The sequence below is a fragment of the Zonotrichia leucophrys genome, chromosome 22 (genome assembly GCF_028769735.1).
Source record: "Zonotrichia leucophrys gambelii isolate GWCS_2022_RI chromosome 22, RI_Zleu_2.0, whole genome shotgun sequence".
Classification (NCBI taxonomy): domain Eukaryota; kingdom Metazoa; phylum Chordata; class Aves; order Passeriformes; family Passerellidae; genus Zonotrichia; species Zonotrichia leucophrys.
In genome coordinates this window covers 3,625,772-3,640,860 of record NC_088191.1, presented here as the reverse complement: position 1 = coordinate 3,640,860, position 15,089 = coordinate 3,625,772, and the positions used below count along the sequence as shown (strand labels likewise).

The 15,089-nt window shown below is 55.2% G+C and overlaps 2 protein-coding genes across 3 annotated transcripts; one reads left to right on the top strand and one right to left on the bottom strand.

Moving 5' to 3' along the window:
• Nucleotides 1-1,613: 1,613 nt before the first annotated feature.
• On the bottom strand, nt 1,614-6,973 carry NPM2 (nucleophosmin/nucleoplasmin 2). Of its 2 annotated transcripts, none has more exons than XM_064731216.1 (10): nt 5,826-6,973; nt 5,645-5,738; nt 5,459-5,544; nt 4,456-4,572; nt 3,241-3,334; nt 2,334-2,449; nt 2,154-2,182; nt 2,037-2,076; nt 1,772-1,848; nt 1,614-1,687 (listed from the first exon to the last, which is right to left on the bottom strand). In XM_064731216.1, the coding sequence occupies exons 1-9, from the start codon at nt 5,892-5,894 to the stop codon at nt 1,804-1,806; spliced, it is 690 nt and encodes a 229-aa protein (XP_064587286.1). In that variant the 5' UTR covers nt 5,895-6,973; the 3' UTR covers nt 1,614-1,687; nt 1,772-1,803. The 2 variants fall into 2 exon arrangements, with proteins under 2 accessions (XP_064587286.1, XP_064587287.1); XM_064731217.1 differs by having other exon boundaries at nt 2,037-2,073; nt 5,826-6,966.
• Nucleotides 6,974-7,039: 66 nt separating this feature from the next.
• PBDC1 (polysaccharide biosynthesis domain containing 1) lies at nt 7,040-14,294 on the top strand. Its single transcript, XM_064731218.1, has 6 exons — nt 7,040-7,108; nt 7,224-7,289; nt 9,473-9,532; nt 10,819-10,959; nt 12,612-12,723; nt 12,795-14,294. The coding sequence occupies exons 1-6, from the start codon at nt 7,082-7,084 to the stop codon at nt 12,914-12,916; spliced, it is 528 nt and encodes a 175-aa protein (XP_064587288.1). The 5' UTR covers nt 7,040-7,081; the 3' UTR covers nt 12,917-14,294.
• The last annotated feature ends 795 nt before the right edge of the window (nt 14,295-15,089 follow it).

Sequence of the window (15,089 nt, the reverse complement as noted above, 5' to 3'; positions counted from 1 at the left end):
GGGATGAGGGAGTCCAGGACAATCCTGGGAACACACAGAGGGATGGAGGGAGTGCAAGACAATCCCTTGGACACACACAGAGATGGAAGAGGTGCAGGACAGTCCTCTAGACACTCAGAGAGATGGAAGGAGGGCAAGACAATCCTGTGGATTAGTGAGGGGTGGAGGAAGGACAGGAGCATCCTTCAGCCTCACTGAGGGATGTACAATGTGCAGGAGAGTACTGTGAATTCAGAGAGGGATGGAGGAGGTGCAGAACAAGCCCCTGGACACACACAGGGATGGAGGAGGTGCAGGAGCATCCTTCAGCCTCAGTGAGACACAGAGAATGTGCAGGACAAGTCTCTGGATTTAGTGAGGGGTGGAGAATGTGCAGGACAATCTGGACACACAGAGAAGGAAGGAGTGCAGGACAACCTGGGGATTCATAGGGGATAGGGGTGGAGGAGGTGCAGAGGCATCCTGTGGATTTGGAGGGGATGAGGGAGTGCAGACAACCTGTGGACACACACAGGGATGGAAGGAGTGCAAGACAGTCCTCAGGCTTGCCCTGATGGAGGAGGTGCAGGAGCATCCTTCAGCCTGAGTGAGGGATGGAGAATATCCAGGACAGTTCTCTGGACAGTCACAGAGATAGGAGGACTGCAGGACAATTTTGTGGATTCAGAGAGGGATGAGGGAGTGCAAGACAATCCCCTGGACACACACAGGGATGGAGGAGGTGCAGGAACATCCTTCGGCCTCACTGAGGGATGAGGGAGTGCAGGACAATGCTGGGGACACACAGAGGGATGAAGGGAGTGCAGGACAGTCCTCTGGATTTAGTGAGGGATGGCGGTGGTGCAGGACAATTCTCTGGCCTTGCCGAGTGATGGAGGAAGTGCAGGAGCATCCTTCAGCCTCACTGAGGGAAGGAGAATATGCAGGACAGGCCTGTGGATTTAGTGAGGGATGGAGGAGGTGCAGGACAACCCTCTGGACACACACAGGGATAGAGGGGTGCAGGACAATGCTGTGACTTTAGTGATGGATGGAGGGGACACAGGGGATTCAGAGAGGGATGAGGGAGTGCAGGACAATGCTGGGAACACACAGAGGGATGGAGAATGTGCAGGACAATCCCCTGGACACACAGAGGGATGGAGGAACTGCAGGAACATCCTCCAGCCTCACTGAGGGATGAGGGAGTGCAGGACAACCCCGGGGACACACAGAGGGATGGAAGGAGGGCAGGACAATGTTCTGGATTCAGAGAGGGACGAGTGATGGGTGTGGAGCCGTTGTCACCCCCGGGACGTGGCCCGGAGCTGCCAGAGCCTCCCGGAGGTGCCAGCAGCCCCTGCAGGGTGGGGACAGCGCTGCTGTCACAGCTGTGGCCCTGTCCCCTCTGTCCCCAACCCCATCCCGCGGGTGCAGAGCTGTTTAACCCCCCCCTCACTGCCCCAAGTGGGGCTCAGGTCCCCTCTGGGACACCCAGGTGCCCCCCAAATCCCAGCCAGGTCTGTGGGACCCCATCCTGTCCCTCTAATCCCCTTTTGTCCCCTTGTCACAGCCCCCAAATCCAGGCTGGGGGTGCTCCCACAGCCCCCCACCCCCCAGCAGCAGCACGGGGATCCAGGAGTGCAAAATGTGCTTTATTTAATAGGGAACCACACCACCACCACCACCAGCTGCTGCTTCCAGGCACCTGGAGGGGAAGAGGAAAAGGGTTTTTAGTGGGGTGAGCCCGCTGTGGGGTCAAAGCCATTCCAGGGACACCCCCAATCCTCACCTGGATGGAATTCCCAGAATTCCCCAATTCCATCATTTTTTTGCTGCTCTTTTCCTGCCCCGGCTGGCTCCGCGTCCCTGAAGAACAGAGAGAGAGGGTCAATATGGGGTGGGGGCAGCCCCCAAATCCCCAATTTCCCTCCATTTTTGGGGTCCAGTGGTGCCGCCTGTCACACCCCAACCCCTGACCCCCCCCCAGGACCCCCAGCCTGGTATCCCCAGGGAAAAAGGGGGAACAGGGGGTCCCCCCCTGGAGCTGCTCCTACCTTGGCTGGGGGTGCACGTGCAGGGACGAGGCTGTTCCTGCTGGGACAGAAGGGGGGGGGCAGGATGGGGGTCCCGGCAATGGGGACCCCCCCTCACCCCCAGGTTTCCATACTCACGGCTCCTCCTCCTTTTCCCGCTTCCTTTTCTACGGGAGAGAGAAAGAGCGGGAGGATGAGGAGTCTTCCTCCCGAGGGATGAAGGTCATGGCTCATCCCCATAGCAGAGAGCAATTTGGGGTCCCCCCCCCGTGCCACAGGGACCCCAAAACCCTTCAGACCCCCCCATCAGGTGCTGACCTTGGTTGTTCTGCCCTTCTGGGCACCTGAGCCCTTTGGGGGCCTCTTGGGGGCTTTCACTGGTGCTTCCTCTTCCTCCTCATCATCATAATCCTCATCCGAGCTCAGGTCCATGACTGCGGGAGAGGCTGGCTGAGCCCCCAAACCCTGCTGGGGGCGTTGGGGGGACCCCAATACTCATCACTGGACACCATGGGGGGATTCAGGGGGTGGGGGCCCCCGATAGTCACTGGACACATAGAGGGGGACACCCCAACAGTCACTGGACACCATGGGGGGATTCAAGGGGTGTGGGGCCCCCGATAGTCACTGGACACATAGAGGGGGACACCCCAACAGTCACTGGACACCATGGGGGGATTCAAGGGGTGTGGGGGACCCCCATAGTCACTGTACATGCTCTGGGGGGGGTTCAGGGGATGGGGAACCCAATGCTCACTAGACACATGGAGGGGAGCACCCCGATAATTATTGGGCACGTTGTGGGGGGGTTCAGGGGGTGGGGGGGACCCCAATAGTCACTGAACACCATGGGGGGATTCAAGGGGTGTGGGGGACCCCCATAGTCACTGTACATGCTCTGGGGGTGTTCAAGGGATGGGGAACCCGATGCTCACTAGACACATGGAGGGGGGATCAGGGGATGGGGGGACCCCAATAGTCACTGGACAGGCGGGGGGGAACCCCCATACTCAGGGATGTGTGGGGGGACACACCCCGATACTCACTGGACATGTGGAGGGGACCCCGATACTCACTGGACACATGGAGGGGTTCAGGGGGTGTGGGGGACCCCCATAGTCACTGGACACGTTGTGGGGGCTTCAGGGGGTGAGGGGACCCCCCCAATACTCACTGGACACGTGGAGGGGGCGTTTAGGGAGTGGGGGGACCCCCCAATACTCACTGGACACGTGCTGGCCGCTGACAAAGAGGGGCCCCGAGCCGGCTCGCAGGCGCAAGGTCACCGGGGGGCTCAGCTCCATTCCGGCCAGAGAGGCCTGGAAACGGGGGTGGGAATAAACGCTGGCAAACCCCCGGGACTGCAGCAGCGACCCTCAGAGCCCTGGAACCCTCCCCCGGGACAGCAACAGCGACCCTCAGAGCCCTGGAACCCTCCCCGGGACTGCAACAGCGACCTCAGACCCCTAGAACCTCCCGGACAGCAACAGCGACCCTCAGAGCCTGGAACCCTCCCGGGACTGCAACAGCGACCCTCAGACCCCTAGAACCCTCCCCGGGACAGCAACAGCGACCCTCAGAGCCCTGGAACCCTCCCCGGGACAGCAACAGCGACCCTCAGAGCCCTGGAACCCTCCCCGGGACTGCAGCAGCGACCCTCAGAGCCCTGGAACCCTCCCCGGGACAGCATCAGCGACCCTCAGAGCCCTCCCATTACAAGGGGGGACAACAACAAGGGGACGGCTGGGACAGGGGGACGGGGTGGGACAGACACGCAGGACCGAGGGACAAAGGACAACACGTGGGGACACGAGGGGACACGCAGGATAGGAGGACAGAGGAGATGGAGGACAGGGGGCAGACCCCCGGTCCCCGAACCCTCCCCGGGACATCCAGGAGTAGGCCCCACTCCCCGAGCCCTTCCGGGGCAGGAGTAGGAGCTCCCCCAGACCCTCCGCTGGACAAGGGCAGCCCCCAGACCCCCTGAACCTTCCCCAGGACAGCCCCCAGACCCTCAAGCTCTCCCAGGGACAGCCCTGGACGCTCCCCGGGACAGCAGCAGCCCCCAGACCCTCCCCGGGACAGCAGCAGTGCCCAGAGGAGCCCTCAGTCCCCCAATCCCTCCACGGGACAGACCCTGGACACCCCCCAGGATCCTCGGAGCCCCCTGAGCCCTCCCAGGGATAACCCCAGACCCCCGAGCCCTTCCCGAGCCAACAGAGGAGTCCCTAAGCCCTCCCGGGCAGAACCCGGACCCTCCCCAGGACAGCAGCACTGCCCCAGAGGAGCCCTCAGCCCCCCAATCCCTCCTCAGGACAGCCCCGAGGCCTCTCCGAGACAATCCCCAGAGCTCCCTGGACCCTCCCCAGGGCAGCCCCCCGAGCTCCGGAGCCCTCCCGGGACAGCCCCCAGAGCCCTCCCCGGAGCCCCCGGGCCTCACCATGGGCAGCACCGAGGGTTTGAGCGTGGCCAGCGGCAGCGGGGCGCGGCTGTCGCCGCCCTCGGCCACCACCTCGAGCACGTGGAACTCATCCCGGGCCGCCTCCCCCAGGCACACCTGGGCAGGGGAAATGAGGGAAATCCCTGAGGACAGCCCCAAAATGCGGCCTGAACCCCCAAATTGGGGTTTTTTGGGGTGAGAGGAGCCCCTGCCCAGCCAATATTCCCTGCAGGCGTCATCACAGCACCGGGAATTTGGGGGGCTGAGGGGCACCAGCAGCCACTACCTGCCCGCCACCATCGCTCCCACATCCCAATTAATTCCTTAATTAAACACAGAATTAATTCCAGGCTGTGGGAAGAACAAATCCCCTCAACCCCGTCGTTTTTTTTTTTTTTTTTTTTGGGGGGTTTTTTTTTTGGTTTTTTTTTGGGTTTTTTTTTTTTTTTTTGGGGTATTTTTGGAGGTTTTTTTGAGGTATTTTTGGGTTTTTGGAGGTATTTTTTGGGGTTTTTATGGGGGGAGTATTTTTTGGTTTTGGGTTTTTTGGGGGGGTTATTTTTGAGAATTTGAGATTTTTTTGGGAGGGGTTTTGGGGTTTTTTTAGGGGTATTTTTTTGGGTCTTAAGGTATTTTTGGGGGGGATGTTTGTTTGGGTTTTGGGGTCTCGGTTTTTTTGGGGGTGGGTATTTTTTGAGGAGTTTTGGGGTTTTTTTGGGAGGTATTTTTTTAGGTCTCAGGGAGGTATTTTGGGGTATTTTTTGAGATTTTGAGGGTTTTAGGTTTTTTTGGGGGGGTAATATTTTGATCTTAGGGGCATCTTTTTTAGGTTCCTTTTGGGGGTGTATTTTTTTGGGTTTTGGAGTCTCAGGGGTTTTTTTTCGGATTTTAAGAGGTTTTTTCGGGGTATTTTTTGGGGCATTTTTTTTAGATTCCAAGGGTTTTGGGGGGCATATTTTTTGGGTCTTGGGGGTTTTTTGGGGGTATTTTTGGGGTCGCTCACCGTGCGCAGCACCAGCTGCTGCTCGCAGTGCCAATCCTCGGTCACTTGGAAGGTGCAGGAGCTCTTGGCGCTGCTCAGCTCGCACCCTGCGGGGACAGGGAGGTGACAGGGAGGGGACAGAGCCACCCCCGGGTATAGGTGGGGACATTTTGGGGGTATTTGGGATGGGGAGGGAGCGACACTCACCCCAAAGGACGGACACGGGTCTGTCGGAGCCGCTGTCGGTGCTGTCCGTGGAGGACATGGCTGGGGAGGGGACACGGCTCGGGGGTGGCACAGCCTGAGTGGGGACACACACACACAGAGAGCTGTGGGGAAATTCAAATTTGGGGAAAAATCGCCCAAATTTCCCGCCCCAAAGACTCACCCAAAGCAGCACCGCCGTTCTGAACCCCAGGGGGATCCCACAAACAGCGGGGCCACCCCAGAGCGGCATTTATGGGGTCACAGGGACCCTGCCCACCCCTCAGAGTAATTAGGAGCAGCCGCGCTGTAATTAGTTAATGAACTGCTCAGGTGCGGGGGTTAATGAGCGTGGGAGCGCCAGCATCCCCGCGCTGTGTGACAGGTCACCGTGTGGGGACATCGCTGTGGTGGTGGCCCCATCCTGAGTGTCACCGGGTGTTTCCGTGCTCTGGGTGTCCCTCGATGTCACCTGTGTCCCCTCCATGTCCCCCTGTTGTGCCGTGTCCCCTCCACATCCCCCCGGGTCCCTCGATGTCACCCTCTGTTTCTTGATGTCCCCCATGTCCCCTCCATGTCCCCTCATGTTCTCCCGTGTCCCCTTGCCTCCCGCGTTGTCCCCTCCATGTCACCTCGTGTCCCCCCACCCCACCTGTCCCCTCCATGTCCCCCGTGTTGTGCCGTGTCCCTCGATGTCACCCATGTCCCCTCCATCCCCCTCATGTCCCCCCGTGTTCTCCTGTGTCCCCTCACACCACCCGTATCCCCTTGCCTCGAGTGTCCCCCCGTGTCCCCTCCATGTCCCCGTGTGTCCCCCACCCCACGTGTCCTCCCGTCTTGTGCTGGGTCCCTCAATGTCCCTCCGTGTCCCCCTGTCCTGCGTGACCCCTTCGTGTCCCCACCATGTCACCCCGTGTTCCCCACGTGTCCCCCCGTGTTGTCCTGTCTGTCCCTCAATGTCACCCCGTGTCCCTCCATGTCCCCACGTGTTGTTCTGTGTCCCTCGATGTCCCCCTGTGTTCCCTCGGTGTCACCCCGTGTCCCTCCGTGTCCCCCTGTCCCTCGGTCCTGTGTGTCCCTCTCGTGTCCCCCTGATCCCCCCGTGCCACCCTGCCCCAGGCGTCCCCCCCGTTGTCCCCTCTGTCCCCTCGTGTCCCCCCCAGTCTCTCTGTCCTCCCCTTGTCCCTCTCCCGCCCCACGTGTTCTCCCCCGTCCCCCCAGTGTCTCCCCGTATCCCTCCCTGTCCCCTTGTCCCTCGGTCCTGCGTGTCCCTCCCGTGTCCCCCCGTGTCTCCTCTGTCCCCCTTGTCCCTCCCCCGATCCCCCGTGTCCCCCTCTCTCCCCACCCTGTCGCTCTCTGTTCCCCCCCTGTCCCCTCCCCTGTCCCTCCCCGGTCCCCGCTGTCCCCTCCCGTGCCGGTGCCCCTCCCCTTCCGGCAGCGATGGCGGCGGCGGGACTGGCGGGGCTGGTGAGACTGGGGAGGACTGGGGGACACTGGGGGGCACCGGGTGGCTCTGGGGGCCCTGTCCCCCTGTCCCTCTGTCCCTCTGTCCCCGCCGTGTCACATTCCCGTGTCCCCGCAGGGTCCCGGCGAGGCCGCGGCGGCCGCTCAGGCGCTGTCGCTGCCCGCGGAGAGCTTCGGCAACGACGTGAGTGGGACTGGGAATGGGGACACTGGGGAGACTGGGGACACACTGGGGGGACTGGGAATGGGGACCGGGGACACTGGGGGGACTGGGAAAGTGAGTGACACTGAGGGGACACTGGGGGGACTGGGAATGGGGACACTGGGGGGATTGGAGGGACACTGGGGGGACTGGGGGGATTGGGAAAGTGAGGGACACTGGGGGGACTAGGAAACTGGGAATGGGGGAGACTGGGGGGATCGGGGAAACTGGGAATGGGGACACTGGGGGGACACTGGGGGATTGGGATTGGGGGCACTGGGGACACTGGCTGGACTGGGGACACTGGGGGGACACTGGGAATGGGGTCTGGGAATGGACACTGGAGGGGACTGGGACTGGGAAAGTGACACTGGGGGATTGGAGGGACACTGGGGGGATTGGGAGACTGGGAATGGGGACACTGGGGGGACACTGGGGGGACTGGAAGTGGGGTCACTGGAGGGACACTGGGGGGACTGGGGACACTGGAGGGACACGGGGGGGGCTGGGGGGACTTACAGGACTGGGAATGGGCACACTGGGGGGACACTGGGACACTGGGGGGACATTGGGGGTACTGGGGGGACACTGGGAGGGACAGGGGACAGTGGTGGGGCCGGGGCACTGGGACTGGGGACACGGGCTACTGGGGGGACTGGGGACACTGAGAATGGGGACACTGGGGGGACTGGGAATGGGGACACTGAAGGGGACTGGAGACACTGGGGGGACTGGGACTGGGAAAGTGAGTGAGACTGGGGGGACTGGGAATGGGGACACTGGGGGGACACTGGGACACTGGGGGGACTGGGGACACTGGGGGGAATGGGAATGGTGACACTGGGGGGACACTGGGACACTGGGGGGACTGGGGACACTGGGGGGACTGGGAATGGTGACACTGGGGGGACACTGGGACACTGGGGGGACTGGGGACACTGGGGGGACTGGGAATGGTGACACTGGGGGGACACTGGGACGACTGGGGGTCCTTACTGGGAGGGGGCTCCATATTTGGGGGTCCCTGCCTTGGGTATCTCTCTCCTTGCAGGGGGGTCCCAGCTTTGATGGGGTTTCATCTTTTGGGGTCCCAGTCCTGGGGGGGGGTGGGGGTTCCCAGCTTTGGGGTTCCCTGTCCTGGAGGGTCACAGGGCTGAGGGGTCCCAGCTTTGGGGGATCCCAGTGGTGGGGAGTCCCAGTCCTTGGTGGGGGGTCCCAGTTTGGGGGAGTTCCCCCAATCCAGGAGGGTCCCTGTCCTGGAAGAGGGTCCCAGTTTTAGGGGTCCCAGTTTTGGGGGTTCCCCCAATCCAGGAGGGTCCCTGTCCTGGAAGAGGGTCCCAGTTTTAGGGATCCTGGTTTTGGGGGTTCCCCCAATCCAGGAGGGTCCCTGTCCTGGAAGAGGGTCCCAGTTTTAGGGGTTCCCCCAGTCCAGGAGGGTCCCTGTCCTGGAAGAGGGTCCCAGTTTTAGGGGTCCCAGTTTTGGGGGTTCCCCCAATCCAGGAGGGTCCCTGTCCTGGAAGAGGGTCCCAGTTTTAGGGGTCCCAGTTTTGGGGGTTCCCCCAATCCAGGAGGGTCCCAGTCTTGGAAGAGGGTCCCAGTTTTAGTGATCCCCGTTTTGGGGGTTCCCCCAATCCAGGAGGGTCCCTGTCCTGGAAGAGGGTCCCAGTTTTAGTGATCCCCGTTTTGGGGGTTCCCCCCATCCAGGAGGGTCCCTGTCCTGGAAGAGGGTCCCAGTTTTAGGGGTCCCAGTTTTGGGGGTTCCCCCCATCCAGGAGGGTCCCAGTCTTGGGAGGGGGGGTCCCATTTTGGGGGTCCCAGTCCACAGAGAAAGGTTCCTGTCCTTGCAGGGGGATCCCAGATTTGGGGGGTTTCAACTTTTGGGGTCCCAGTCCTGGGATGGGATCCCAGTTTTGGGGTGTCCCAGTTTTGGGGCTGTCAGTCCCAGCACGGGGGTCCCACCCCTGTCCCCTGGGAGCAGGAGAACCCCAAAAAGAAGAAACCCCCCAGAACAGGAAGAGAGGAACCCCAAAGGCAACAAAATCCCCACAAAAGCAGGGAGAACGCCCCAAAAATGGGGAGGGGGTCCCCAAAATGGGACAGGGACCCCCTCGCCGAGGGGACATTTGTCCCCAGGAGGTGACCCAGGTGTCCCTGGTGCCACCCAGCCCCGCGTGGAGCTGGCCTGGGCCATGAAGGCGCATCAGCACGCTGAGGTCTACTTCAACGTGAGTGTGGGGTTTGGGGCTTTTGGGCTTTTGGGCTTTTGGTGTGGGGTTTTCGGGTTTTGGGGTGGGCTTTTGGGGCTTTGGGGTTTTGTGGTTTTGGAGATTCAGGGTTTTGGGGTGGGGGTTTTGGCGTTTTGAGGCTTTGGGGCTTTGGGGCTTTGGGGTGGGGTTTTGGGGGTTTTGGGGTGGGGTTTTGGGGTTTTGGGGTTTTGGCATTTTGGGGTTTTGGGGTTTTGGGGTGGGGTTTTGGCGTTTTGAGGCTTTGGGGCTTTGGGGTGACGTTTTGGGGTTTTAGGGGTTTGGGGTTTTAACATTTTGGGGTTTTGGGGCTTTGGGGCTTTGGGGTTTTGGGGTTTTGGCATTTTGTGGTTTTGGGGTGGGGTTTTGGGGTTTTGAGGATTTGAGCTTTTGGGGCTTTGGGTGAGGTTTTGGGGTTTTAGGGGTTTGGGGTTTTAACATTTTGGGGTTTTGGAGTTTTGAGGCTTTGGGGTTTTGGGGCTTTGGGGTGAGGTTTTGGGGTTTTAGGGGTTTGGGGTTTTGGGGTTTTAACATTTTGGGGTTTTGGGGGTTTGGGTCTTTGGGGTGGGCTTTGGGGGCTTTGGGGTGGGGTTTTGGGGTTTTAGCATTTTGGGGTTTTGGGGCTTTGGGGTGGGATTTTGGCATTTTGGGGTTTTCTGGTGGGCTCTTGGGGTTTTGGGGCTTTGGGCTTTTGGGGCTTTGGGGTTTTAGGGGTTTGGGGTTTTAACATTTTGGGGCTTTGGGTCTTTGGGGTGGGGTTTGGGGGCTTTGGGGTGGGATTTTGGCATTTTGGGGTTTTCTGGTGGGCTCTTGGGGTTTTGGGGCTTTGGCATTTTAGGGTTTTGGGGCTTTGGGGTGGGGTTTGGCATTTTGGGGTTTGGGCACTTTGGGGCAGGATTTTGGGGGTTTTGGGGTGGGCTTTTGGGGCTTTGGGGTTTTGGCATTTTGTGGTTTTGGGGTGGGGTTTTGGCGTTTTGAGGCTTTGGGGTTTTGGGGCTTTGGGGGGTTTGGGGTGGGGTTTTGGGGTTTTGGCATTTTAGGGTTTTGGGGCTTTGGGGTGGGGTTTGGCATTTTGGGGTTTGGGCATTTTGGGGTAGGATTTTGGGGGTTTTGAGGTGGGTATTTGGGGCTTTGGGGCTTTGGGATGGGGTTTTGGGGTGGAGCTTTCACATTTTGGACTGGGGTTTTGGCATTTTGGGGTTTTGAGGTGGGGTTTTGGGTCTTTGGGGTGGGGTTTTGGGGTGTCCCAGCTGATGCTCCCCCTGCAGCTCATCTCCTCCGTGGAGCCCAAGTTCCTGAAGCTCACCCAGGTGGACGAGCGGATCTATGAGGAATTCCGCAGAACCTTCCGGAACCTGCGCGTGGACGTGCTGGACCCCGAGGAGCTGAAATCTGAGGCAGCCAAGGAGGTGTGGTGGGGTTTGGGGTTTTAGTGGAGTTTGGGGGTGTTTAGTAGGGTTTCCTTCCTTTTTAATGGGGTTTTTGCGAAAAAAAATCTCAAAAAACCCCAAAACCCAAAAAAATACCTCAAAAGCCCCAAACCCCCAAAAAACTCTTAAAAGGCCAAAACCCCCCAAAAATACCCTAGAAAACTCAAAATCCCAGGGGCATTGTGAGGGGTTTATTGGGATTTCCCCCCTTTTTAGTGGGATTTTGGGGTGCTGAGGGTGTTTTTAACCCCCAAAAATGGCGCCTCTGCTTTGAGGGGATGGTGAAGGATTTCAGCTACGGGGCCAAGTCTTGAGAGGGGTTTGGGGGGTTTTAGTGGGATTTCCCCCCAAGGCCGTGGATGGGGTTTTGTGAGGGGGTTTTAGTGGTGTTTGGGGGGGTTTTATTGGGGTTTTGGGGTGCTGAAGGTGTTTTTAACCCCTCAGAAATGGCGCCTCTGCCTTGAGGGCTTGGTGGAGGATTTCAACTAGGCCCAGGCAAGGCTTGGGTTGGGTTTGGGGGGTTTTAGTGGGATTTCTCCCCAAGGTTGTGGGTAGGGTTTTATGAGGGAGTTTTATTGGGGTTTGGAGGAGTTTTATTGAGCTTTTATTGGGGTTTTGGGGTGCTGAGGGTGTTTTTCCCCCCTCAGAAGTGGTGTCCATTCTTCCTCAGCTTCGAGGGCCTGGTGGAAGATTTCAGCTACAGGGCCAAGGCTTGGGAGGGGTTTTAGTGGGATTTCCCCCCAAGGCTGTAGATGGGGTTTTGTGAGGGAGTTTTATTGGGATTTTGGGATTTTGTTGTGGTTTATTAAGATTTTGGGGTGCTGAGGGTGTTTTTGCCCCCTCAGAAGTGGCGCCCGTTCTGCCTCAGCTTTGAGGGTGTGGTGGAGGATTTCAGCTAGGCCTGGGCAAGGCTTGGGTTGGGTTTGGGGGGTTTTAATGTGATTTGGGGGGGTTTTATTGGGATTTTGGGGGTTTTATTGGGATTTTGGTGTGGTTTATTAAGATTTTGGGGTGCTGAGGGTGTTTTTGCCCCCTCAGAAGTGGCGCCCATTCTGCCTCAGCTTTGAGGGCGTGGTGGAGGATTTCAGCTAGGCCAGGGCAAGGCTTGGGGGGTTTTAGTGGGATTTCCCCCCAAGGCTGTAGATGAGGTTTTGTGAGGGGGTTTTATTGGGATTTTGTTGTGGTTTATTAGGATTTTGGGGTGCTGAGGGTGTTTTTGCTCCCTCAGAAGTGGCGCCCGTTCTGCCTCAGCTTCGAGGGCGTGGTGGAGGATTTCAGCTACAGGGCCAAGGCTTGGGAGGGGTTTTAGTGGGATTTCCCCCCAAGGCTGTAGATGGGGTTTTGTGAGGGGGTTTTATTGGGATTTTAGTGGGGTTTTATTGGGGTTTTGGGGTGCTGAGGGTGTTTTTCCCCCCTCAGAAGTGGCGCCCGTTCTGCCTCAGCTTTGAGGGCCTGGTGGAGGATTTCAGCTAGGCCAGGGCAAGGCTTGGGTTGGGTTTGGGGGGTTTTAGTGGGATTTCTCCCCAGGGTTGTGGATAGGATTTTATGAGGGAGTTGTATTGGGGTTTGGAGGAGTTTTATTGAGCTTTTATTGGGGTTTTGGGGTGCTGAGGGTGTTTTTTCCCCCTCAGAAGTGGCGCCCGTTCTGCCTCAGCTTCGAGGGCGTGGTGGAGGATTTCAACTTCGGGACTCTGCTGCGCTTGGACTCGCGCGGGGAATACTCGGAGGAAAATTCCATCCTGGGTGGGTTTGGGGTCTGGGGGCGCTGGGGGGACCCCAAATCCCCCCATGGTGACCCCTGTCCCCCTCTGCAGCCACCAGGATCCAGTTCCTGGCCATCGAGATCGCCCGGAACAGGGAGGGCTGCAATGAACACGTGCACAGGAGGGGAAGAGGGGAAGGGATGGGGGAGAGGAGCCACGGGGTGGAATCCTGAAATAAATCCTGAAAAACTGCCATGAATCCTGAAAGAACTTCTATAAATCCTGAAAAACTGCAGTAAATCCTGAAAAACTGCCATGAATCCTGAAAACACTTTTATAAATCCTGAAAAACTGCAGTAAACCCTGAAAAACTGCAATGAATCCTGAAAGAACTTCAATTATACTGAAAGGACTTCTATAAATCCTGAAAGGATTCAATGAATCCTGAAAAACTGCAATAAATCCTGAAAGAACTTCTATAAATCCTGAAAAACTGCAGTAAATCCTGAAAAACTGCAATAAATCCTGAAAAACTGCAATGAATCCTGAAAGGACTTCTATAAATCCTGAAAAACTGCAGTAAATCCTGAAAAACTGCAATGAATCCTGAAAGAACTTCAATTATACTGAAAGGACTTCTATAAATTCTGAAAGGATTCAATGAATCCTGAAAAACTGCAATAAATCCTGAAAAACTGCAGTAAATCCTGAAAACACTTTTATAAATCCTGAAAAACTGCCATGAATTCTGAAATGACTTTTATAAATCCTGAAAGGATTCAATGAATCCTGAAAAACTGCAATAAATCCTGAAAGAACTTCAATTATACTGAAAGGACTTCTATAAATTCTGAAAGGATTCAATGAATCCTGAAAAACTGCAATAAATCCTGAAAACACTTTTATAAATCCTGAAAAACTGCAGTAAACCCTGAAAAACTGCAATGAATCCTGAAAAAACTTCAATTATACTGAAAGGACTTCTATAAATTCTGAAAGGATTCAATGAATCCTGAAAAACTGCAATAAATTCTCAAAGAATTCCTATAAATCCTGAAAAACTGCAGTAAATCCTGAAAAACCTCAATAAATCCTGATAAAACTGCACTAAATCCTGAAAGAATTCAATAAATCGTGACAGGATTCAATAATCCTGAAAGAACTTCGGTAAATCCTAAAATGATTTTAATAAATCCTAAAAGGACTTTTAAAAGAACTTAAATAAATCCTAAAATTACTTTTATAAATCCTGAAAGAACTTTAAAAAATCCTAAAATGATTTTAATAAATCCTAAAAGACCTTGAATAAATCCTAAAAGAACTTTTATAAATCCTAAAATGATTTTAATAAATCCTAAAATGATTTTAATAAATCCTAAAATTCCTGCTATAAATCCAGAAATGAATTTAATAAATCCTAAAAGAACTTTAATAAATCCCAAAATTATTTTAATAAATCCTAAAAGTTCCCTAAACTGTAGATTTTTTTTTCCTTAAAACTTATTTAAACCTAAAAACCCCAAAACCCCCAAACCTCCCACCCCAAAACCTCAACCACAACATTTCCAGTATTTTTTTAATAAAAAATGAAATAAACCAAACTGCAACCCACGAGAAGAGACTTTGAATTTCTTATCTCTTCAAACAGCAAAAGTTTTTATTGTTTAATATTATTTTATTTTATTTTGCTTTATTTTATTTTTATTTTATGTAATTTTATTTTATTTTTTAAATTTTTTAAATTTAATTTAATTTCATTTTTAAATTAAAATAATTTTTATTTTATTTTATTTTATTTTACCTGTTAAATAAACATTTTTTCCCCACTTCTCTCCAAGGAAATATTTTCCCCTCTGCCCCTTCCAGCTGCAAATAAAGATTTTAAAATCCCAATCCCAGTTTGTCAAAAATCCCAAAATCCCAATCCCTGTTTGGGGCCCCAAATACCTGTTTGAAAATCCCAATCCCTTTTTGTGGTCCCTGTTTAAAAATCCCAAAATCCCAGTTCTAGTTTGGGGTTCCTGTTTGAAAATCCCAATCCTTATTTGAAAATCCCAATCCTTTTTTTGGGATCTCTGTTTGAAAATCCCAAAAATCTCAATTTGCTTTTGGGGGACCCTGTTTGAATATTCCAATCCCTGGTTGGGGTCCCTGTTTGAAAATCCCAAAATCCCAATCCCAGTTTGGGGTCCCCATTTGAAAATCCCAAAATCCCAATCCCAGTTTGAAAATCCCAAAATCTCAATCCCATCCTGGGGTCTATGAAAATCCCAAAATCCCAATTTCCATTTGGGGTCCTTTTTATCCCAAAATCCCAATCCCAGTTTGGGGTCCCTGTTTGAAAATCCCAATCCTTATTTGAAAATCCCAGTCCTTTTTTTGGGATCTCTGTTTGAAAATCCCAAA